The sequence below is a fragment of the Euleptes europaea genome, chromosome 1, assembly GCF_029931775.1.
Source record: "Euleptes europaea isolate rEulEur1 chromosome 1, rEulEur1.hap1, whole genome shotgun sequence".
Taxonomy (NCBI): Eukaryota; Metazoa; Chordata; class Lepidosauria; order Squamata; family Sphaerodactylidae; genus Euleptes; species Euleptes europaea.
The window spans coordinates 128,402,070-128,426,761 of record NC_079312.1 but is presented as its reverse complement, the minus strand read 5'-3'; the positions used below and the strand labels follow the sequence as shown (position 1 = coordinate 128,426,761).

The 24,692-nt window shown below is 44.8% G+C and overlaps 2 protein-coding genes across 2 annotated transcripts in view; one reads left to right on the top strand and one right to left on the bottom strand.

The window, feature by feature from the left end:
- NUP85 (nucleoporin 85) overlaps positions 1-16,686 on the top strand; it is a 29,899-nt gene extending 13,213 nt beyond the window's left edge. Inside the window, exons 9-19 of the mRNA XM_056857602.1 lie at positions 12-134; positions 1,293-1,424; positions 2,240-2,346; positions 2,677-2,760; positions 5,584-5,649; positions 7,206-7,357; positions 7,486-7,603; positions 10,789-10,889; positions 11,672-11,823; positions 14,507-14,593; positions 16,522-16,686. Coding sequence (XP_056713580.1) covers positions 12-134; positions 1,293-1,424; positions 2,240-2,346; positions 2,677-2,760; positions 5,584-5,649; positions 7,206-7,357; positions 7,486-7,603; positions 10,789-10,889; positions 11,672-11,823; positions 14,507-14,593; positions 16,522-16,620 — 1,221 coding nt within the window. The 3' untranslated portion in view covers positions 16,621-16,686. The remainder of the gene's footprint in view (positions 1-11; positions 135-1,292; positions 1,425-2,239; positions 2,347-2,676; positions 2,761-5,583; positions 5,650-7,205; positions 7,358-7,485; positions 7,604-10,788; positions 10,890-11,671; positions 11,824-14,506; positions 14,594-16,521) is intronic.
- A 2,348-nt stretch (positions 16,687-19,034) lies between these two features.
- GGA3 (golgi associated, gamma adaptin ear containing, ARF binding protein 3) overlaps positions 19,035-24,692 on the bottom strand; it is a 42,667-nt gene continuing 37,009 nt past the window's right edge. Inside the window, exons 13-17 of the mRNA XM_056857590.1 lie at positions 24,007-24,311; positions 22,461-22,723; positions 21,734-21,903; positions 21,045-21,155; positions 19,035-19,690 (exon numbers count right to left, since the gene is read on the bottom strand). Coding sequence (XP_056713568.1) covers positions 19,580-19,690; positions 21,045-21,155; positions 21,734-21,903; positions 22,461-22,723; positions 24,007-24,311 — 960 coding nt within the window. The 3' untranslated portion in view covers positions 19,035-19,579. The remainder of the gene's footprint in view (positions 19,691-21,044; positions 21,156-21,733; positions 21,904-22,460; positions 22,724-24,006; positions 24,312-24,692) is intronic.

Sequence of the window (24,692 nt, the reverse complement as noted above, 5' to 3'; positions counted from 1 at the left end):
TTACTTTCCAGCTTGGTAATACACAAACTCTGACAGAGATGGAACTGAAATGGCAGCACTGGCATGACGAATGTCAGCGCTTCTTGCAAGATGGGACGTTTGCTGCCAACCCTCACATGGAAACCATCTGCAAGGTGTGTGGGATTTTAGAATGGAAGAACTGGTGGGTCAATGATGGGTTGCAGGTTCTACAAGTATGGTGTGAAGAATCTAAAGGAAGCTTAACTTTTAAGATCTGCTCTTTTCTATGAGTCGGCACTGTATGATCTTGGGGAAGCCTTGAGGCTGTTAAGCTCCACCTTACCCCTTGCAAGGCAGATACATCCAGCAAAAGGGCTGAGTGTGGGTATTTGAGCAGGGATGGGGGGAGTAAAAAGCTCTGAGGCTTGCATGGGGCTATTAATCAAATTACTATTGTTTCTAAAGCTGATTATTCAGAAACAAGTGTATTATCCAGATGTAACAACTTACGTTTGCTTATTGATGATCCCCGCTGAAAGGCTGCATTTCTAAAACAAATGTGGTTATGTAGATCACACTTATAGATTTTGCGCAACAGCAGGCTCAAGAGGTAGTAGTTCCCTGCTTTGTATTTTGATCTGCAATGTTAGTTCATTGTTGCAGGGAGCCAAAGCCTTTCCTCATGCTAAGGCATCTGTTGTGAGGAAATATTCCAAGCCACAATCTTTCAAGTTGCTGGGAAACAGTACATTACCTGGCCTATTGTGATCTGGACTACTGTGTAGAATGTGGCTCTGCAAATTTCATGGGCATACATCACTGGTTAGTGTCGGTGACACCACTTGTAGCCCAGGCCTGTACCTTTTTTGGAAACTTTTAAAAAGGACTGAGAGATGGAGATGGAGCGCTGCCTGCTGGAGCACCATAGCGCACGTGCTCTCGTCTCTTCTTAAAGGGGAGAAATCTCAAGGAACACCAGCGAATCTAGTATTTCGCCTTCTGCTTCTCTTTAAAAAAAAGGTTTTTACGTACTTGATCATGGTATGGCAGGAAAGAAGGGTGAGGGGAGGAACATAAAGCGGCAAGATTTTTGGAGGGAAGGCACTTGTGATGAACAGCATGGCTGTTTCCCTCTTTTGCCTGTTTCTCTGGAGAAAGGCTTCTTGCCACCCATTACACAGAGACAAAAAAATGCACAAACAGTATTTGATCAGAAGAACTGGCAATAATGTAGTTCTAACAGCCCAGTTTTTAGAGACTGAATGAATAACTTGGTATTCTTTAGGGTCTCTGCTGGGGAATACTTAAGTGGTTTGTCTGTTTGTCATTAGATCCTATTGGGAGATGAAAACACCATTCTAGAGAAGAAAGATCTCATGACTACATGGTACCATTTTCTGGTAACCCGGTTGTTGTATTGTCATCCGACTGTGAAGCCTATGGAACTCCATCTCTATGCACAGGTGATTTGGGAAATGCGGCTTTGGGAGAAGAACTGGCTTGAGTCTTTCTTCCACCCAAGCAGAAAGGCGTTTGACAGTGATCCCTCCTCATCCCATCCTGGTTTCTTGCCCTCCATGTCAGTGGGAATGGGAGGGATGACACAATTTTGAGGCGGTGCATGCGAAAGTGGCAGTTTGGATACTGTGCCATCCCTCTCCCCATCTCATGTAAGATTTAACAAACAGCAAATTTTGGAAAGTTTCCAAATTATTGTACCAGACACCACCTCCAGAAGTGGGGTCTCTGTGTGTGGCTTAGTGGTAGAGTACTTGCTTAGCAAATAGAAGGCCCCGGGTTCCACCTCGGGCATCTCCAGTTAAAAGGATCAGGTAGTAGGTGATGTGAAACACCTTTGCCTGAGTCCCCAGAGAGCCGCTGCCAGTCTCAGTGATCAGTACTGACCTTTATGGACTAATGGTCTGATTCAGTATAAGGCAGCTTCATGTGCCTCAGCCCTCTTTGTCATTGATTTGGCCTTGACTTTGGAAGAGCTGGTTTGACTGTGATTTTACCACTGTCTATAAATGGAGAATGCTGCTGGACCAGTATTGTAAGTGATCCGCTTTGTTTATATTGGCCGTATGGTAGTAGGAGTTTGTGTTTTCTTGACTCTTACTGAGAGAATGTAAGGAAAATGCTGTTTATCTGTTTCCGTTCTCCTTCTGTTTATTTTCTTCTGTATTCTTGCTGCTGTGTGTTTTTTAGGAGTTTAACTGAGGTTGGTGCTGGCACACACATTATTGACACTGAATGTGCCTCATCTCTTTGTTTGTAGTCAAGCCTGGACCAATTTCTTGGGAGTGAGAGTAGTCCTGAGCCCTTGGACATTATCTTGCTGGCAGCCTTTGAATTTGACATCCATCAAGTGATTAAGGAATGCAGGTGACTTTACTTAATCATTGGTGTTTTAGAGCGCTTGATCTGTCCTTCAATCTGCCTCATAATCCAGAATTTCTCGTGTATTTAAAGAAATTGCATATGAATGTAGTAGTGGGTGCTGAACAAAATAGGAAAGTGCATATTAAAAAAAGCAATGTATTGAATGAAATATGCACAGAGCTAATGCATAAGATTCTGTTAGATGTAATAAAGCTTGATAAATTGCATGGTGTTGGGCTGGTTTTTGCTAAGCTTTCGAAAGAAGTCTTTACGCGTAGTGTGTCATCAATTATAATTTTATATCCCTTCCCTTTCCCCCCTTTCTTTGTGCAGTATTGCTCTGAGCAACTGGTGGTTTGTGGCTCATCTGACAGACCTGCTGGATCATTGCAATCTCCTCCAGTCTCACAACCTATAGTGAGTACTTCTTAATTCTTGTATTCAGTGGTAAGCAAGCCTAATTCAGGGTTCTGGTATTCACTTTTAAAGCCGTACATGGCTGGGGGCCAGCATACTTTAATGACCACCTACTCCCATATTGAATCTACCCGACCACTTCAGCCATCTTTAGAGACCCTGCTTTGGGTGCCCCCGCCATCTGAGGCTAGACGGGTGGCAACCCAAGAAAAGGCCTTCTTGGTTGTGGCAGTGAAACTTTGCAACTCCCTCCTCTGGGAAATACATCTGTCTCCCTCTTTAATTGTCTTCCACCTATGGGTGAAAACTTTTTTTGTTTTGCTTGGCATTTCCCCACTAACTCTTATTAACCCTCCTCCCTGTTTGTGTGCTTATGTGTTTTGATGTTTTGTTTTCAATGTTTTAAAATATATTTCTATTTTAAGCGCTGTTTTAATGTTTGCAATGTTCGCAGTTTGGAAAGGCAACATAAAAGTGTTTTAAGTAAATGGACGGTGGCGGTTGAGAGGTCTCTTGGTGACTGGCAACTCAGAAAGAATATGTTTATCAGGCTAGAGACAGTTACGAAGATTTCCATGTAGACAAACTTTTATGGATAACACTTAGCTTTTATGTAGCACTTCACTGTGTTCAAAGTGTGTCCCGTACATTATCTCAGTAATCCTTCACCAATCCTGTAAGAGAGCAACTGACAGAATAGCATCTTGGCTAGGACCTCTGGTGTGTTTGTGATTGAGGTAAGAGTTGGTCACTTTCTAGCTTGTACTCTCAACCACCACCACACTATTAGGTTTTACTGATGAAATATGAGTAAAACGCTTCCTGTTTTCTGGCTGTCAGCAGTCCTGTGGCACATATTGCTAAGATAAATCACACAACTTTTGCTGTAGTCCCGAATAAACAATGAACTTTGAAGCTCCACCACAGTTTTGTTGGCGTCAAGCACATGCTTTGCATGCAGAAGGTCCTTGGTTTAGTCCCTGGCACCTCCATTTAAAAGGATTTTGGTGAGCAGGCGCTGAGGAACAGCTGTGTAAGACCTGGGAAAGCTGCTGAATGCCATGGTTGCCAATGCTGGACAACATGAGCCACACAGCCTGGCAGCTTTATATGTTCATGTGAGTCTGTAGATTGAAATGTAGGTAGTCTCTAGCTAAGCCTCTAGAGCAGGGGTGGGGAACCTTTGGCGGCCCGCGGGATCATTTTATCTGGCCCGCGGCCCGCCTGCCAAGGGCCCCTTTCCAGCCCTCCCCCTGGTCAATCTCCCTGCCCGCACGCTGGCTGCGCCGCCACCGGAGGGCCCCTTTCCAGCCCTCCCCCACCTCAATTCCCCGGCCTGCATGCTGGATGCGCTGCCGCCGGAGGGCCCCTTTCCAGTCCTCCCCTCTGCTCGATCCCCAGGCCTGCACGCTGGACGCACTGCGGCCGAATGCTGCTGGGGCGCCCAAAACTTGCGCCGCCATCTTCCCCCGCACCGGCGTGCACGCTGGCTGCACCACCGGTGGAGGACCCCTTTCCAGCCCTCGCCCGGCTCGATCCCCCGGCCTGCGTGCTGCACACCACTGGGGCGCCCAAAACGTGCGCCGCCATCTCCCCCTACACGGGTGTGCACACTGGCCGCGCTGCCTGCTCCGTGGGTCCCTCCGTGGCCCTCCCCTTGCGCTCCCCCGAAGCCAACGCAGAAGCAGGTGGGGCGCGCCGTATTGCTCCCTCCTGCTCGACCCGACCCAGCCGAGCTTGAACTGGAGGCCCGAACTGGCGGCTCAGAGGTAAAGTATCTACTCGGCAGGGGCTGTGGCTCAGAGGTAGAGTATCTGCTTGGCGGGCTGTGGCTCAGAGGTAGAGAGTCTACTTGGCAGGGGCTGTGGCTCAGGTAGAGCATCTGCTTGGCAGGAGCTGTGGCTCAGAGGTAGAGTATGTACTTGGCAGGGGCTGTGGCTCAGAGGTAAAGCATCTGCTTGGCAGGGGCTGTGGCTCAGTGGCAGAACATCTGCTTGGCATGCAGAAGGTCCCAGGGGCAGGATGGACTACCAAACGTGCAGCATCTCTATGTACTCTGTGCCCCTCCCCAATCTGGTCCCTTGCAAGTTCAATCCACGGCATTGCCGGGTCAGGCAAGAAATGAACAGAGGTGGGTTGCCATTGCCTTTCTCTGCAGAACGACTCCGGTATTCCTTGGTGGTCTCCTATCCAAGTACTAACCAAGGCCGACCTTGCTTAGATTTTGAGATCTGATGAGATCAGGCTGGGCTGGGCCATCCAAGTCAAGATCCAGGCAGCATATAAAATTTCTCAATAAAGAAAGTGTACTTCATAGTTTCTCTGGGCCAAAATGGGTAGGCCACCAATAGGTTAAGATCCTAGACATCTGCAGGACAAACTTACTGGCACTTTCCAATGAGTAAGCCCACTGACTGGACTTGACTAGGATTTAGAGTAGACCTGCATAAGATGCACAAATATCTAATAATGATTATATTTATTTGTTTATTTATTTATTGTATGGCCCCCGAATGATGTTAAAGATATCCAAATGGCCCTTGGCAAAAAAAAGGTTCCCCACCCCAGCTCTAGAGTGTGGAACTCTGCTCTCCCCTTGCACCAGCCAAGTCATGTACCACAAAGCTGAGAAAAGAGAAAGTTGCAGAAACCTTTTCTATGAAACCAGCTTTGCTCCAGAGGCAGAGAGTATAGTTCCCTTAAATATTTTTTTCCATTTTATAAAACAATGTGATTACACCAATGGCAGCTGTTAACAATGGTCAGCTATGGTCCAGTTCTTGGTGTAAGTGAGGAAGTAGTTACAGTGTGTTTTTCTTCCAGTTTTGGCTCCAATATGCGTGAATATCTCCTGTTGGAGTATGCTTCTGGACTCTTCTGCCATCATAGGTAGGATCTTTGTTTCCTTGTTTTGAATATGTCATAACTTTGTGGGGTAGAAGACTGAAAGTTACTTTGAAGGAAAATGTATTTTTTACACATAAGTTGTCATTGGATGTGTTAAACTAAGAGTCCTTGAAGGATTCTGTATTCAAACTAAAGGAGTACTCCAATGATAACTCATACTTTAAATGTGCAAGGAGGGAGGTCAGGACACTAGTCTAGAAGAGTAGTTATACCAAATGGCTTCTAGGTAAGAGTAGGTAAAGGTAAATATAGTCCCCTGTGCAAGCACCAGGTCATTACTGACCCATGGGGTGATGTCACATGACGGAGTTCACTAGGCAGAGCCAGTGTGGTATACTGGTTAAGAGCGGTGGTTTGGAGTGGTGGACTCTAATCTGGAGAACCAGGTTTGATTTCCCCACTCCTCCACATGAGCAGTGGAGGCTAATCTGTTGAACCGGGTTGGTTTCCCCACTGCTCCACATGAAGCCAGCTGGGTGACCTTGGACTAGCCAGGGCTCTCTTAGAGTTCTCTCAGCCCCACCTACCTCACAGGGTGTCTGTTGTGGGGAGGGGAAAGGAAGGCAATTGTAAGCCGGTTTGAGTCTCCTTAAAAGTAGAGAAAATCAAGGTATAAAAACCAGCTCTTCTTCTACTACTTGGATTTACTGAAGTAGCCTGTACAAATGAGAGCTGGTGTGGTGTAGTGGTTAAGAGCGATGGTTTAGAGCTCCCTAATCTGGAAAACCGGGTTTGATTCTCCACTCCTCCACATGAGCGGCAGACTCTAATCTGGTGAACTGGGATGGTTTCCCCACTCCTCCACATGAAGCCAGCTGGGTGACCTTGGGCTAGTCACAGCTGTCTTAGAGCTCTCTCAGCCTCACCTACCTCACGGTGTCTATTGTGGGGAGGGGAAGGTGAGCCCGTTTGATTCTTCCTGAAGTGGTAAAGAAAGTTGCCATATAAAAACCAACTCTTGTTCTTCTTTTGTTTGTGTATGTGTAACTGCTGGGTTACTGTTGAGAGCTTTGTAACATACTTCCTTCCTTAAGAAGCAAAACATCTTACTGGCCAATAATTTTTACTTTCTCACTCTGACTATGGTATATAGGTAGGTAAAAAGGAGATAAAGGCAATTGGATGTCCTACACCTAATACTGTCAGCAGTTACTACATCTTTTAAGGAATTGTGATTTTTTTTTTTAATACTCGGGGTGTCCTTGATCATATGAAAGCCTAGCTGAGTAATCTAGGAGGCCAGTTGGTCAAAGACTCAGAAGTCCAACTTTTAAAGAACATAAGAAATGCCCTGCTGGGGTTCTGTGAGGGAGTGTCTGTAAAGGAACCTCTGAAAAGCATTCATGCAGAAACAGAATAGTTGTATAGCTGTAGTTTTACAGCACAATCCTCCTATGCACTGTAGGTCCAAGCCCTTTGAATCAACAGGCTTAAAGTGGAGTAACTGTGTAAGATTGCACTGTTAGTGGCTTCTGATTAATAAATGTGTGCTGTCTCCTGAAAAATGCTGTTTGATCGTTCCCCTTCCTCTTTCATAGCTTGTGGCAGCTTGCAGTAGACTATTTTGACTACTGTCCTGAGTATGGTAGAGCATACTTGGAGCTTCACATTGAACGGATTCCTCTGGACACAGAACATAAAGCCCTCAAAGTACTGAGAATATGTGAACAGAGAATGATGAATGATCAAGGTGAATCTTTGCAAGGCTTGGTTTTGTTGTGTTTTTAAAAAATATATAGTACTATATTTGTGCAACTGCCAATCACTAAAAGTGCTTGCTTTTTCTCCCCCCCCCCTTTTTTTATGTCTTTTACAAAGTTCGTAGCGTTTGCAAAATCATGGCCATGAAAGCTGTCCGGAACAACCGCCTAGGCTCTGCGCTGTCATGGAGTATTCGAGCAAAGGATGCTGCTTTTGCTACCCTCATATCAGACAGGTAGGCTTGAAACTGAAAAGGAGTAAAGGAAGTCCTCTGAAGGTTTTTGGAGATAATCCTAGCAGCTGTTAGAGGACAGGAGTCCATTCAAAACTAATCTCTGCAATCACGTTGGATACATCTTGGTTGGTAGAAGTGGATTGTGCATAGCCACAGTTAGGGTTCTCACTGTGCCGGAAAGACAAGACGCAGATTGCCTAACACTGCTGACATTTGATATGCCCATTCCTATTGGTCTCCTGCACACGAGGCAGCACAGAAGGGGAACTCCATCTTGCATTTCAAGGACGTTGCTTTTGCACGGTACTATAAGTCCCTGTGCCATCTCTTGGGAGCATGCTTCTTCTTCCTCTAGTAGGATTCAGGTGCTGAAGTGCTCTGGGGTAGCTGTGAAAGAAGTTAGCTCTGTGGTCAATGCAACAGAGAAGAAATGGGGATTCCAGTCTGTCTAGAATGCAGCATTTTTGCTAAATAAAAGATCTCCATCACCCAGTTGTGAGCAGCATAGCCACTTTGTGACCAAGCAGCTAATCACTATACAAATCCTACACTGATGAGGTACACTAATATATTTACAACAATAAAACTTTATTGCTGTAGCTAAAGGCTCTGGCAAAATAGGTTAAAATCGTTGGTAAATAACAAGAACTTTACATCTAGCCAAGCTAAACTTATTAATAAAAATAGAAATTGTGTGTGTCCGTATCAGTCAAAGGCACCACTTATATTAAACAGTGTTTTTAGACCTCTGTTTCCCCACATACCTTGATCACATTTTCTTTGATGAAACTGCAAATAATGCATCATGGTAAGATATATCTTAATCTTTATCAGACAGCATATAAATAGTTATATCCTATGATGACCGACCATTAAACCAAATAAGCCTGAGATGGATGCTAGCTAAGTTTGACACTTACGTAAGAGGGAGCAGCCTAGCTGGAAAGTGATCTAGCAAATATACCGTATTTTTCGCTCCAAGGGACGCACTTTTCCATAAGACGCACCTAGTTTTTACAGGAGGAAAACAAGAAAAAATCTTGTTTTCCTCCTCTAAAAATTTGTCTTATGGAGCGAATGCCGGCTGGGCGCGTGTGCGTCGGGACGGTGCGAGCCGGCGTTCCCCGCCCCGACGGCCAGCTGGGAGGCGGGCAGGGCCACACAGAGCGAGCCAACGCACTCGCCCAGCCGGCTGTGTGCAGCCCCACCCGCCTCCCAGCTGGCTGTCGGGGCGGGGAACGTGGCTCGCGCGTCCTGACGCGCACGCGCCCAGCCGGCATTCGCTCCATAAGACACACGGACATTTCCCCTCACTTTTGAGGAGGAAAAAAGTGCGTCTTATGGAGCGAAAAATACGGTAAATGGACTACAGACAAGATGCCTCATAGAGAAGTACAATTGTTAAAAAAATATCTGGGGATATATTTTAATGAACTTACTTGGAGAACTCACTTGGAGGCAGTTAAACATACAGTTTCACAAACTATTTGATCTTAAGATTTTTCTGTTTGAAAGGTCAGCGAGTAGAACCTGACCTTAACAGTTACGTGGGAAAGCAGTTGCTCAAATGTGTTAAAGATTTGAGATTTTGGGAATGGGTAATATTGTCCTAACAGAGTCTCTTCAAAATATCTTCTTCAAATGGTTTTAATCACTATTTCCTGGAACTCCTGCTTCCAGGAACTCCTGCTTCCTGGAACTCCTGCTTTGAGAGCAGAGATAGGGCTCTCCTCTGTTGAAGCTAGAACAAATTAAAGGATGATCCAGTACTTGTGCAGATTAGAAAATATGATGGATTCTAGGTTACCAAAGAAATGCTGGTATGAACAAGTGGGGGGAGAGATCGGACCCAGATTTTCTAAGATAAAATGAGGCCATATTCAATCACAACAAACAGTTACTTGTGGGTTTCAACAGAGTCTTCATAAGGCAGATTTATAAATTTCTCCACACCCATCTCTCCCCTGGACATCACAGACTCTTCTGCATATCACACCTAATCCCATCAAGCCTGCTATTCACATTTACATACTGTTCCTCTACTTAAAGACCGATGGATTCATACTCTAGCTGTATCCGAAGAAGTGAGCTGTGGCTCACGAAAGCTCATACCCTACCAGAAAATATTTTTGTTAGTCTTTAAGGTGCTACTGGACTCTTGCCCTTTTTGACTACTGCAAACAGACTAACACGGCTACCCACTGTGAATTATAAATTTCATGTAAGCTTTGATAGAGAAATAATAAATAACTTGATCTTACTGGTACTGATATATTCACTCACTCTAGTTCATTTATATAACATTTAGCATTAAAAATTGAAACTTTTTGAGGCTGGGAGTCCTTTGAAAATAAGCAGTAGAGAGAGAGTACTATTATGTTGTGCCACATTCTGTGATAAATCCAGGTTTCCATTTACAAGTTTGAGAAAATCATAACAAAAGCACTAAGCAGGCAACTTGAAAAGCTTTTCAAAGAACTAGTTCCGAAGATATAGTTGCTGCTTTACAGAGTTACTCTAGTCTAAGCCCACTGAAATGAATGGGCTTAGACTGGAGTAACTCTCTTTAGGAATGCACTGCAAGTCATTATTAGATTTGTTTATGCCTTGCTTTGATTATTTTCATGAATGCCATTCTTTAATTCTGGTGGGGTAGTCATGTTATTTTGTTGCATATGTCAGAAGTGCATTCTAACCCAGAAATGCTTATACTTCAATAATCTTTAAAGTGCTACAAGACTAATTTTTATCTTTTAATTATCACATATCTGTCATAATAGCAAAAGAAGGGCGCATTCTGGCCCATTAATTCCCAAACTGTGTGTTGCTGCAAGAGACCCACTGTGCTGCAAGCAATGCATTACTTAAATAATCCTGTGAGCCTGAAGTTCCCACCCATAGAGGATGCTGCCGGTTCCTTCTTTGCAGGAGCTACTTCTCTGGCCTTGCTTCCTTCCAAATTTTGTACTTTTTCACAAGTAAAAGTAAATAATTTGGAGTATGATTTTAGTTCAGGCTGTCTAAAGTTTGGGGGACACAGTTCTAGGCACTAAAAGGTAATTCTTTCCACTACCGTTTTTCAGTCTATAGGAGACTTTCTTTGAGGGGTTGGCTTGTGGGGATGAAGTAGCAATGTGCATGTGTTGATCGCCTAGAGTGCTAATCTGGTTTTCCCCCTCCCCTAGATTCCTGAAGGATTATTGCGAGAGGGGCACTTTCTCAGACTTGGACCTCATTGACAACTTGGGCTCAGCCATGCTGCTTAGTGACCGGCTGACGTTTCTTGGTGAGAGTTACCACCTCACAGCCCTTTTTAAAAAATGGCAGTGTAAGATAATATCAGTTCTTGTGCAACACTTAATGCAGCACAACTTGTAAGTTCATATGTGCAAATTCCATAGGACAGAGAACGGCTCTACTTATGCATCTCTAGGAGAATGTAGCAGCTACCCATATTTCATAAGCTGCCACCTCTTTAAAATAGAGGTGTTCTTTTGTGATGTACAAGCACCTTCATTAGAAACAGCAGCTTCTAGATGCGTTAGCACTGAAGCTTGGTCCAGATCCTTATGTGCCCCATGTGTTCATGTGTGGCATGAGGAGAGTGGGCACAACCGCACTGGCCCCACCCATTGCTTCCATGTGATTACTGAGCCGTCTACACATCATGAATGCGCAAAGGAAGTGCCCACACGTACACCCCCTCTCCCTGTGATTATAGCAGTGCTGCTGTTGGGATGTTGCTGATCACGGGGAGATGGTTTGCTTGCAGGTAGAGGTTTGCTCCCATGGAGATCACAAGGGGGTGGCCGGGCAGGGCCAGCATGTTCCTGCCTGCTCTCCCTCCTCATGTGTTGAGTGAACACGCAAGGGTGTTGTCTGTACCAGGCTCAGGTGGCGCTCAATCGCAGCTACAGCTGCCACAGGAAGTGATCCTACCGTTGGCAGCATTTGCATCAGATCAGTGTTAATCTGGTCCACTTGATTTTGGCTCGTGCGTGGGTAGTTCCAAGAGCACCAGGGATGTTAGTGTCTGGAAATGTGGACTGATTTGGCGTTTGGATACAGGGAAGTATCGGGAGTTTCATCGGATGTATGGAGAAAAACAGTTTTTCCCAGCAGCCAAGCTACTGTTGACGTTGATGACGGCTCGCATTGCTCCTTCCTCCTTCTGGATGACCCTGTTGACTGACGCACTTCCACTCCTGGAGCAGAAAGAGGCAAGTGTGAAGTTTCTGAACAGTGGATGACCTTTCAGTTGTATTAGTCGCAAGGAATATCTCTCTGGGCTAACTGATACCAGGCAGGAAAGTACATAGACCCAAATAGCTTTCAGACTGGAGCGTTGTTTCAGTGTTAAGTTGCTGTGAACAGACAGGCAAAGGTGGCAGTTTAGCTCACCAGTACATCCTTTAGTTCCTAAAACTTTGTATTATTCAGAAGAGAGATGGAAAATATGAACCTCCTCTTTTTTAATCTGCTTGGAACATAAGAAATAATTGTAGCCATGTTGGATAAGACCAGTGGTCATTCATGATGGTTTCCAACAGTGACCAGCCAGATGCCACAGGGAAGACCCCAAGCAGGGCCTGCAGGCAACATCCTGGGACTTGCTGACTGCTAGCCAGCCTTCTGCCTCTGAGCCTGGAAGTCTCATTCAACTTTCAGGACTAATAGTCAGTGATAAACCCATTCTCCATAAATCTGTCCAGCCCTCCTTTTAAATTCACCCAGATTACTGGTCATCACTGCATCTTATGGCAGCGGGTCCACAAGTTAATTAACAGGTGTGAAAGTTTTTGCCTGCCTGAATCTAGTGCTGATAAATTTCATAGGGTGATTCCAAGTTCTGGTATTATATGAGAGAGAGAGGTTTCTTGGTCCACTTTCTCTACACCATGCCTAGTTTTGCAGACCTGTGTCACCCTCATTCATTTAAAAAAAATCTAACACACACACACACACTGGATTTCCTTGCCTTGCTGTGTAAGGGCAAGTGCTCAAACCCTATAATAGTTCTGGCTGCCCTTTCCGACACTGTTCTTTTTGAGAAGTCCACTTTACTCCAAAGGAGTCTGCATGATGGCATTACTGTACTGGCAGTTTTATTTTCATTCCTTCTTAATATGGATTTTGCCTTTTTTATTGCTGCTGTACAGAGAGTCAGTATTTTCAGCTGTCTGCCAGAATCCTCATGCCTTAGTCTGTCCTTGCCAGCTCAGACTCCATCAGGGTTTACATGAAGTTAGGATGATTTTGCTCTGGTGTGCATAATTTTATACTTACTTTGGATTTCAGCTTCCATGTCGTTGGCCATTCACCCAGTTAGGAGAAGTCTCTTTGAAACTCCTCATAATCCCCTTGTTTGGTATCATCTAAAAACTGCTGCATACTGGAGACTTGACCATCCAGCCTTCCTTTTAACTAATCCCCTCATTTTTGAGAAATTAACCTCTTTCGAAGTTAAACGTGGCTGTGTTCCATTTTCCAGGAAATGTAATGGTCACATGTATGTTGAATTTGATAGCCCCATGGTCGCTGATATCTAATGGTTCAGCCATTTTTACCTCATGCGCCAGGTCCCGCTCATATCTAGGGTCACCTCCTGCTAGTTGGCTTCATGAACTTTCTAGGGCACATTCATTTATCATGCCTAGAGATCTCCTGTCTTAGTTGTGATCTGAGCAGATATTTGCCCGATCAATGCACTGGCAGTTAAGTCCTGCATTATGACAGCACTGTCTCCTTCAGTAGTGTTTTCTTTTTCCACACGTATGTGCAATTTCTTCCTGCTTTTTAAACACTAACTACAAGAGCTTAGGAGCCCCGTGGCGCAGAGTGGTAAGCTGCAGTATTGCAGTCCAAAGCTTTGCTCACGACCTGAGTTCGATCCCAACGGAAGTTGGTTTCAGGTAGCTGGCTCAAGGTTGACTCAGCCTTCCATCCTTCCGAGGTCGGTAAAATGAGGACCCAGCTTGCTGGGGATAAAGGGACGATGACTGAGGAAGGCACTGGCAAACCACCCCGTAAACAAAGTCTGCCTAGAAAATGTTGGGATGTGATGTCACCCCATGGGTCAAGAATGACCTGGTGCTTGTACGGGGGACCTTTACCTTTACAAGAGCTTAGTCTTGCTGCAGATGGGTTCAGCTAACCGTTAATTAATTTATTTATTGGACTTATATCCCGCTCTCTATCCCGGCTGAAGCCAGGCTTAGAGCAACTAACATCCATTAAAAATACAGTAGTACAACAAACAGCTAGTTATACAAAAGAAGTTCAATTCAGATTTAAAAGCAACAGTTTCTGAAACTAAAATCGAGCTGTTGCACTTTTATCAGCACACAGGTCCGCAGCCAGCCCAGGGAAAAGCAGTCAGGGTCCCCTATTGAAAGCTCAGATGGAATATAAGGAAGAGGCAGGGAGGCCAGCTACGGTGGAAACCATGGCTACCCTCAAACATTGGTCTGGCGGAACATTTCAAATCTTACAGGCCCTTTATGCTTGCTGTAAATTTTTAAAAAGGTTTCTCTAGATGCTCAGTTTGTCCAAGGAGTTGTTGCCTACTAGTGTAAGTTCTCAGTAAGTGTATATTTAGGGCGGAAGTGGTCAGCGGTCAGCTACAAAATTCAACTTTATTTGGCTGTAACTCATGGTACACAGCTGCCATTAGAAAGCTGCAGGAGGATCCTAAGCGGTGCGATACTATTTCCTAAAAGCTTCTGCTCGCAGAACTCCAAATGATGCATGCAATGTACATGGGAGCTTCAGGTTTTCTCTTTAGCAGAGATGAGTCATGCTTAAAGGGCTGTTTTCCCACTGATCAAGGTATCATATTCCACTTTCAAGAAATAAAAATTAGAGAAATGGCAATTTGTTAATCTGACCACAGTTTTTCTCCAGGTGATATTCTCTGCTGATCAGACGTACGAATTAATGCGATGCTTGGAAGATGTGATGGCTACAAAATCAAAAAACCAGACAGTCCAGGTAATCCTGTTCAAAGGCAGACTGCTGGATAGTGACAGCTTAGGGCTCCTTGATGCATTATATTTTTAGCACTTAAGGCACAGCCCAACCAAAGTTAAGTACTTTTTATGTTCCATTGGTTTGCTTAACTTCCCATTGAGATCACTGAGATTGAATCCTTAAATGTGACTGGATCAGGCTCTTAATATTTTGCGTGTACATGAAAAATGTCCTTCCCATTAAAGCATTCTGCATCTGGTTTGCCAGCTCTCCCCTTTGTTAGGCTCAGCTGTCTTGGCTGCATTAATTCATGGTTTTGTAAAACCCAGAAACTGCAACGGGTTCAGAATGCAGCAGCCCAATTATTGTCATGGATTAGCCGATGGGAACGCACGTCTTGCATATTTTAAAAGAGCTACATTGTTAGTCTGTTTGCTAGTAGTTCAGTTCAAGTTGCTGGTTGACCTTTAAGGCTCTTTATTGCCTAGGACCAACACCTACCTCTCCTCACATGTCCCTGTGCACCAGTGACGTTCTTCTAGCTGTAACCTAGCTGTCCCTCTTCCCCTGCTTAAGGTTGCCCACTTGGCATCTACAAGAGCCCATTCCTTTTCAATAGTGGCTTCCATCTTGGGATATGGGCTCCCTGACAAGGATGCCACCCCTAAATGTTTTTCAGGGGTGACCACTTCTCTCAACACAAGCCTGTGTGGCAATGCCACTCTTCTGATCAAGGATTGCTGATTATGCCTTGCGTGTCCCTGGGCCTTTTTTTGTGGTTGGTCCTTTATGAAATAGCCATTTTGATACATCTGGAAGGTATCCACTCTTAGGCACATACATAAGTGCCATCAAGTTGCAACTGACTTATGGCGACCCCTGCCAGGGGCTTTCAAGGCAAGTGAGAAGCAGAGGTGGTTTGTCGTTGCCTTCCTCTACAGCATCTTCCTTGGTACTGAGCCTGCTTAGCTTCTGGGATCTCAACTCAACCTCCCTGTTCCTAGACCAGGATCTTGAACAATAAAACCATAAGACTTAAATAAGACCCATATCTAAAATCACCTCCCTTCAACTCTTCTCTGCAACCTCTAAAAAAAGAGCAACAAAATAAGTACATTGTGGGTCAGAGTCTTCTAAGAGGAATTGGACCTTTTGCTGTAAAGTTGCTTGAGAAAATGTGGACCATTTATTAAAACATGGCACAATCCATTTTAGCGTAAGTTGGACACATAAGGGCATTGCAAAATGATATGAACCAAGGAGTCCCCTGACTGATGTCTGAAAAAGGGATCCTTAGCAGATGGCTCAGCAAAACCATTGAAAAAGGGCAATTAAATCTTGAGTGCATAAAGGTTCTACATAACTTTAGACTAACCAGAGACCTGACGAGAATGGGCTATATCGTGCCGCCTTCCTATCCACTCCTATCTACAAACATGAGAGAGCCCCATGGCGCAGAATGGTAAGCTGCAGTACTGCTGTCAAAAGCTCTGCTCACGACCTGAGTTCGATCCCGACGGAAGTCGGCTTCAGGTAACCGGCTCATGATTAACTGAGCCTTCCATCCTTTCAAGGTCGGTAAAATGATTACCCAGCTTGCTGGGGGTAAAGTGTAGATGACTGGGGAAGGCAAACATAGTCTGCCTAGTTAACATCGGGATGTGACATCACCCCATGGGTTAGTAATGACCCGGTGCTTGTACGGGGGACTACCTTTACCTTTAGAAATGCTATTCTATTTGAGAAGATGACTGCTGAACAAACATATCAAATTGCATAGGAGTCTGTTGGTGTGGCTCTAAAGGATATAGAAAATATGTAGGAAATTGACTGGCTGCTTGGTTTGTTTCTGTTACTGAGAGATTATGGTACTCCTGGAAAGCCAGAGAAAGAAAGGAAAACCCAATCTGTAGTAGTGTTTGGTGAACTAAAATTATTTTTGCTTCTAGGATGATGACACTGAGACATTCAAGGTGGAAATGCTGAGGCTCGCTCTGGCACGAAATCTTGCACGAGCCATTGTAAAAGAAGGCACGTTGGAAGAATAGCTTTATGGAGCAACTTGCAAACTTCGCTCCACTGGCTGACTGTACATATGACTGTTTTTCTAGGAATAAATGGCTTTTTTTCATTACCTCTTGTCAATTTTCTTTTGCCATGTGGAAGCTTGCCTTTTGAAAAAGCTCTCTCTTCCTTGATGTTGGACCTAACGTTCAGTTTCACCTGCCTAGAGCTTTGGCAGTTTATAATGACTTATGGTAAGACATCGATACTTCGAGGTGTGTTGGCATAGGATTGCAGCAGATGGTCTCGACAAAGCCTAGCCCAATAAATATGCTCAAACAGATCTAGAAGAAGAGGATGAAGAGTTGGTTTTTATATGCCGACTTTCTCTACCACTTATGGAAGACTCAAACGGGCTTACAATCACCTTCCCTCCCCATAACAGACACTCTGTGAGGTAGGTGGGACAGAGAGCTCTAAGAGCTGTGACTAGCTCAAGGTCACCCAGCTGACTTCATGTGTAGGAGTGGGGAAACAAATTCAGTTCACCAGATTAGCGTCCGCCGCTCATGTGGAGGAGTGGGGAATCAAACCAGATCCAAAACTGCCTTTTGATATGTAAGTGGACTCTGCTGACCATAGCGAAAGGACACACCTTTTAAAAATAATTGGAGTAATGTTTAAAAAGCTGTCCACCCCATGGGGCAGCTGTACCACCTGGCAACATCTCACTTTTTGCTCCATATAGATTGTTTGTCATCAGTCTCTAAACAGCTCCCTAAGTGTTTAAAAGATTCTACTAAATTTTCATGTAAGCTGCCCTACTACCTGCACATGAAAAAAATCATGTGATCCTTTATCTGGACATTTTGTTCAGCTATAACACAGGTAATGGAACTGGAACAGTCTTTACATACAGTCGTTGCTGAAAAAAATAGAATCCTACGATGTAGGAGACAAAACACCCACCAGTACCGAATGGCTGACAGGCAGCTGAAGCAGAGTAAGGAAAGCTATTTTATTGAACGTGCAGAAAAGAAAAACAAAATGCTTTGGAGACATATGTACAGTCTTGAGTGTTGGTAGGAAGCTGCGACTTCTGCCTATGAACAAGTAACATTCATAAATAATTTCTGAAGCTTGTAACAGTACACTTCCACACAGTGAAACTACGGGATCTTTCTGCTGGATTATGCAGTATGGGCACGACACAAAGAAAGCCATTGGGGTAGAAACAACTTCTGCTTCTCCCCCCACCCCCAGCTTCCTCAACTGACTTGCAGCGAAACCTCTTCTCTATGGCTAGACTATGGCACATGGCAAACTTCAACAGCCTAAGCAAAAACCAGATGGCAGGGAGACTAAAATACCACTGAGGTTCAGGTCAGGAAGCAGAAAAAAAACGCCACCCTTTCCCCATCAGTTAATTTTTGCTGTTCTCTGCAGCTCCCGTTTGGCCTATCAGTCACATCCTCTCTTTGTAGATAGTTATATACACAATTCTGACTCCTCCCAACTGCCTCTGGAACTTTTCATATTGTGGTAATTTGCTTTGTACCTATACAATTTGACACCATTGCCTACACATACCATTTCAAGAGATCTGACCATTTTATATTTGTCGTGATTTCTGTCTAATGTTACACATTTCGCTTAATGCCTTTCGCTTTGAACGAGACTTAATGCAGACTATTTCCACACAGCCTCATCTTCACAGTAAAGTGAAATTATTAGTTTAGGGCAACTGGATATATCTATATATTTTAGAAAGGCAGTCTGCTCAAAGATTCTTTGAGTATATTTAGCTCAAAATTGTATTGTGGCAGATAGAAGTGACTACTACATCCAAAGCAGTGATACCACTTATGTAGTTTTCTGCCAGCTTACAAATATAACTCATGTTGAGATACATCTGAACACAGCTGGCATCTCTCCTTCTGGAGACAATTGCACTTAACCACTTAAATACTTGGAATGAATAAAAAGAGAACAATCGATCCAGCACATGCATGGTCATGGCTTTGCTTTTCCTTTAGCTGCAGGCTCCCTTGAAGCTTTCCTTTTGTTTTTATGTACATTATATGTTCCTAACTAATAATACTGCCTTCAGGAGAATAATCAAGACCTTAGCTTTCCCACTTCTGCCCTCTGACCCTGACTAAGAACTGGGCCAAGTGGGTGATTCCCTTTCTCAGTATTATCTCCATGCTCGCCTCTCGAACGGGTCAACTCTGCCTTTGTGACTCATCAGTTTTACTTCTCAACAGAATGCAGTGCTGTTTCTGAAAGCAGAGAGAAAAACTACCATCGAGCCGTGTTCATACAAAACTTCACAGCTGCCCGGAAAGCACACATTGCCATTGGAAGTAGAAAATCAAAGGTAGCAGATTCAGAGCTGGGTGCTACATTCACGTGTGGCACAAGTGTAAAATGCACAGCTGTTATTCATGGTTTTGTGCTGGCTTTTAAGATAGATGTTGCCTAAGAAAGAAAATGGAGTGTCAGGACATGGCAGAAACCTCCTCTTTTGGATCCTGTGTTATTGCTCAGCAAGCCTACAGGTTGTCCTAGTTCTGGCACCAAGGAGGTTAAAAAAAATGTAGCATAGGAACATCTGTTAGGGCTCTGCCCCAAAGGAGCTTACGAAGGCATCATAGCCCTTTGTAGGTATCCAGCCATTATTAAGAGAGAGACCATCAATCATCTCCCTTTCTGCTTAAAAGTTCTCCAGAATTATCATTTTCAAGTCTAACAAAACGGAAGGTAGGACTGGATTGGCCAAGAAGGAATGCCTGCCAGGCCTCGGTTCCTCGTTGCCTACACAAGTTCATGCTTGGCATTAATGTCCCAAGACCACTTCACCCCAGAGTGCAGGAGACATTCTGGACTAAAGCTACAGGCAGAGTGGGTAGGATATGTGAACAAAGTTAACTATCACCACTGGGTACCTCGTATACCCCTTCCGTTTCACCTTCATTCCAGTCCCTGTGGGATGACTTTAGGTCATAGGTTCCCCCATTGCTCAACTGGGGGGAATTGATCTACCTCCCCCACTTCTGTGCTGGGCTGGTCTCCCAAAGCAAAGGTCAGTCGGTATCTCAGCCTCACCTTCTCCTGCAAGAAAGAAGGGAAAAAACACCAAAAAGACATGGCAGTTAAGCACGGCAGAAAAAAACAGATGAGTGCACCCTCAATTTGATGGCCTGTTTTGTAATGCATGTCTCAATAGCTCTGAACAATCCACACTGGGGCCCAAGATTAAAATTAATCATAGCTCTAGCAGAGACTTTAAAAGTATGGTCATCAATAAATAATTGCGAACAGTGGGATATCACATTCATGGAGAGAACAATGTAGAACGCCTGCGCTTATGCAAGGGCGCAAAGTATTAAAACAGAATGCTGCCTGGAGAAGAAATGCAAACACTGGATACCTTATATTACATAAGAATTGGAGTAAGGGGAACAGAAATATGAAGACATAACAAGATGTTAGACAGCTGAAGTGAACAAAATATAGCCCTTTATTTCTTACATGGCCCCAGACTAGAAATGTCCAGACAAAAACCTAGAGATTCAGCAGGGCTGGCTCCAAGGAAAGTGTTCTTAGGTTAGAACTGCCAGACATTCATATTTTTAAATTCCATAAATGTGCCAAATAATACAGTTGAATATGCTAAGTTATAAAAGACAAATTTTATGCTAAAGTAGAAAAACAGGTTTTAGTTTGACAGAAGGGTAATATAGATTGCAATTTTTCCACCTCTCCCCCAGTTTTCAGGTTGCAGATTCCACTACATGGTAGACAGTGTAGTCTGGCTGCCTTGTCAAAGGCCCAAGTGCCACATATGTGTGCCAATCTTTCAATTTCTGAGAGCCACAAAGGTATACTGAGCAGATCCAGAAATGACTTAACATTAAGAGTTGGATGGTTACATCAGTCCACCTTGAAACAGAATCCTGGGTTGGATCTAGCTGGCCTTTTCACTCAATCTCTCCCAATTCTCTTCCTTTTTACACTCCCCCTCCCCATCTCACATGGATTTTATCCATGATCCCTAGCAAGCTTTTGAAGATGGTCAAAGAGGGACCCTCCTTTTGTTTTAGCAGAGGAAAAGCTGGTTGCATCCAACCCTTTTGTTTCCAACCACGGCCACTCAGATGCCTCTGGAAGCTCACATAAAGAACACAGAGGATAGCCAAGGCCATTTGCTGTTTGGAGACATGAATCAGTCGGAACAAAGGGTATCTATGCTGCTGAATCATTTATTTCTCAAACTGAACTGTTTAGGCTCCTACAGATCATGTGTGCTTTTTCCCTCTTTGCCCAAACCATCAAGGGGGGTGGGAGAGTGCATACATTTTATTTGGAGAACTTCAACAGTCCAGTATGAACAAATGTGACAGAATTATCCATCCTAGCAGGAATGATGGAGACATTTTCGACCGTAAGCCTGAGCCCCTCTCACCTTTCTAGGATTTGCAAGCAACATGACCTGGGTAACGGCAGCAGGTGCCTGGATGGGATTGAATGGAGCTAGCTCTGTCCCCGAAGGCGGCTGCAACTTCACCTTCATGGACTGCAGGTAAAAACCAAAGGACAGATTCTTAGATAACACTTGTGTGATGGAATATTTGAGTGAGCACCATACGTTTAATAAGCAGTGATCAAACCATAAAAATCAATACTGGCCGACAGGGCTAGGGAGATAAATCACACTAACTGGCAGTTTGATTCTACGTTCATGACAAGGAAATCCCACTGATTTAATGGAATTTAACTTCACCCTTAGGTGCTCCGGAGTGAAGCCTGCTGCTGTGGTTCGTAACTACTGGCTTGAGTCCACTGGGGCTTTTCTGTGGCTGGAAGGATTTCCCCCCCATAGAGTGTGACTTACTGACTCCCTTCATGCTGTAACCCAAAATGTGCCTCCTGCCCCAGGGACACGCAAAAGTTCTGCTAGATCCACGCCACTGTCATGCAAAGTGGTGCCAGGAAAGGTTTCCTGCTTCTCATGAGAAGCTGCTGGAAAATAACTGGCAGGCACCAGCATAATTCCCAAGATGGACAGCTCCTTTCCCACTTTCCTCCAGAAGTAAGAGGGCCCTGGTTTCTTGTTGTTGCAGTAGCTGGCGATTACCATCTTGGAACCCCTACCTTTGGCACTGCAGCTTGTAGCACAATGTTTTTGATAGGAAGGGGTGCTGTGTTTAACATGGACACCACCACTACCAGCACATCAGGCCGACCGTGCGGACACTCCTTGGCAAAGTGCAGAAGGATACGCAAGCCGTTTTTGTCATAAGCAGTCACAGGAAGAGCACTGCCTAAAAGGAGAAGAATGCATTCACATGATGCAAGAATACATTTGTTCATTGGCGTGGTCTCTGTGCAGTCCCACATGGGTACTGCGCATGCACAGGCCAGCCAAGGAGAACTTTTTGCTGGAAAGCTTCTTGAAGGTATGCGCTGCTCGCCCCTCCCCCCGTCAACGGTTCTTCCTGCCCGAATGGTTATGTGACGGGGCGAGCGGCCGTCCCTCCAGTTCTTTCTTCGCTGCCGCTAGGGGAAGGAATAGTACAACTGACAACTGTTTCAAGCCTTTTCCTGAAACCACAAGGGCTGGAAAAAAGAGGATTTTCCTCACCTAATGGGAGAACTCCAATACTAAGGTGTGGAAGGGGAAGAAATGCTGTCATGCAAGTTTTCCAAAAACTTGTCCTTACACCATTCCCAAAGAACTTGCTGCAGGAGGGTAGCTTGGGTAGTAAAAGGGAAGGATTTGTCCCTCAGTTTCCAGAACCATGAAAAAGACTTTGAAGACTTGTGACACAAAGTCAAATATCAAGGGGGGGAGGGGCAAAGAGACACCGAAAATGCCTACTCGGTTTAATGGACTCCAGTGGGACGTGGACGTTGGCCAAAGAGATCTCGGGTCCTTTCAGAGGGCTTCCTTGCTGGAATAAGGCTGGCTGGAAGAGGGGGCTTCCTGACCCGGCAGGGCAGCTGCTTGGATAAGGAACTGTAGGAACTCCTGCAGTAGTGAGTGGCAATCCGGTAGAAGACGTCAGAGGTGAAGAAGTCGCAGCGGGTAATGCAGCTTCTACATGGAACAGGGAAGTTGCTGTGTTTACTTGGGATGAAATCCTGAAATGGAGAGAACATGGGTTAAAAAAAACTAAAAGAATAATCATAAACATGTAACTTCTCCAGTGCCGCCCTGTATCTGCTTTCCTTCTCTGGTGCTGTGTGAACAATCAGTTTGTATGTGGCAATTATTATATAAAAATGCAGTACTATCCACCTGTGAGATATAGTGTATAGGGATGGTTCTGGATTCACATTCCGATTCAACAGATGGGTGGGAAGAAGACGACGAGTTGGTTTTTATATGCTGACTTTCTCTACCACTTGAGGCAGAATCAAACCGGCTTACCATCACCTTCCCTTCCCCTCCCCACAACAGACACTCTGTGAGGTAGGTGAGGTTGACAGAGTGTGACTAGCCCAAGGTCACCCAGCTGGCTTTATGTGGAGGAGTGTTCTTGTCAGAGGGGAGTGGACCTGTTCATGGAGGATTGGGCTATCCATGGCTATTAGTCAAAATGAATACTAGTCATGATGCATACCTATTCTCTACAGTATCAGAGGAGCATGCCTATTATATTAGGTGGTGTGGAACACAGGCAGGATGGTGCTGCTGCAGCCGTCTTGTTTGTGGGCTTCCTAGAGGCACCTGGTTGGCCACTGTGTGAACAGACTGCTGGGCTTTATAAGCCTTGGTCTGATCCAGCAGGGCTTTTCTTATGTTCTTATGTAAAATCCCTCCCTCTCTCTGACAGCCTGTCAGTTTGGTAAAGCCGTGGGTGTGTGAAATTGTAACTTGTTCAAAGCAGAGCTTCTGTTCTCCCTTGCTGTAAATAGCTGCTACCTTTCTTCAGCTATCCCCCAAACCATAGGTTTTTCTAAGGAAGAGACAATAATCTTATTTCTTTTGTTGTGAAAAGAAGGTGTTAGTGGGAATCACTCTGGAAGGGGGTGGCAAAGCAGATGTTACCTCAGATTCCTATTTCATCTCCAGGTTTCCTCGGTAATCCTGCAGTTATTCTTTAACACTGCCTCACCAATTGCAACCCATGCCACTAGGTCACTGCTAAAGAAGGGTGTGACGTAAAGGTGCAGGGAGCCGAGTTAAGCACTCAGCTGTCACAGTGTGCCACGAACAGGGAGCTGGGAGTGAACATGATGTGCCCTGCCCAGAAATACCTGCTCATTTTAAGAAATCATTTAGTCATATAATTCACATTGCTGCGTGTTCTAATCGGAAGTGCCCCAATTCCCACTTTTAAAATCTGGGTGGTGGGGAGTCTGATTAATGACGTTGCCATGATTATTTTCAATAAAAGAGTGCAAGAAAAAAAATTCCTTACCCTTTAGTCTCATCCAGGAGATGTCCCAATGGATCCATCTTGTGCAGACCATTGCTTCCCACTGCAGAGCCAAGATACCCAGGGGCGACTGGCATGGCACTAGGAGGGCCCAGCGGCGGTCCCAAAGAGAATATAAAAGGGGCTGATGTAGGGACGGGGATATTGGGAATAGGCTGAGGGGCCGTGAATGTGGAAGCCTTAGGCGCTGACGTTCCACACACAGCAGGAAGAAGAGGGTTCACCGCAGAGTTGCAGGCAACCGAAACTGGCTTTGGATTCAAGAAGTTCAAGTCTATCGGTTCATTCTGCAACAGAGGAAGCAGGCAGATCACAGTGATCCCTACAGTCCACTGAGAAATATTTCCCTTCCATTACAACCATCTATGGTGGCATTCCATCAAGTTGGGCATATTCTACAAGGACGGGGGACCGGGAGGCAGAAGTGCAAAAGAGTAACGCTTCACAAAAGACACTAGCCCATTCCACACTGGTCTTACCACCTCACCTCTTAGAGGACCAGTTATGAGAATGAGGATAATCTTGATTGGGTGGGAACAACAGACTGGTACTTACTGCCTGTATCCCTCACGGGAGCAGAAGCTGGAGCAAGCCTCAGTCCTGTGCAGATTCATGCATGCTACCAGTTCCCGAACCCAATGGCGTCCCCTAAAACGTATCATTCTGGG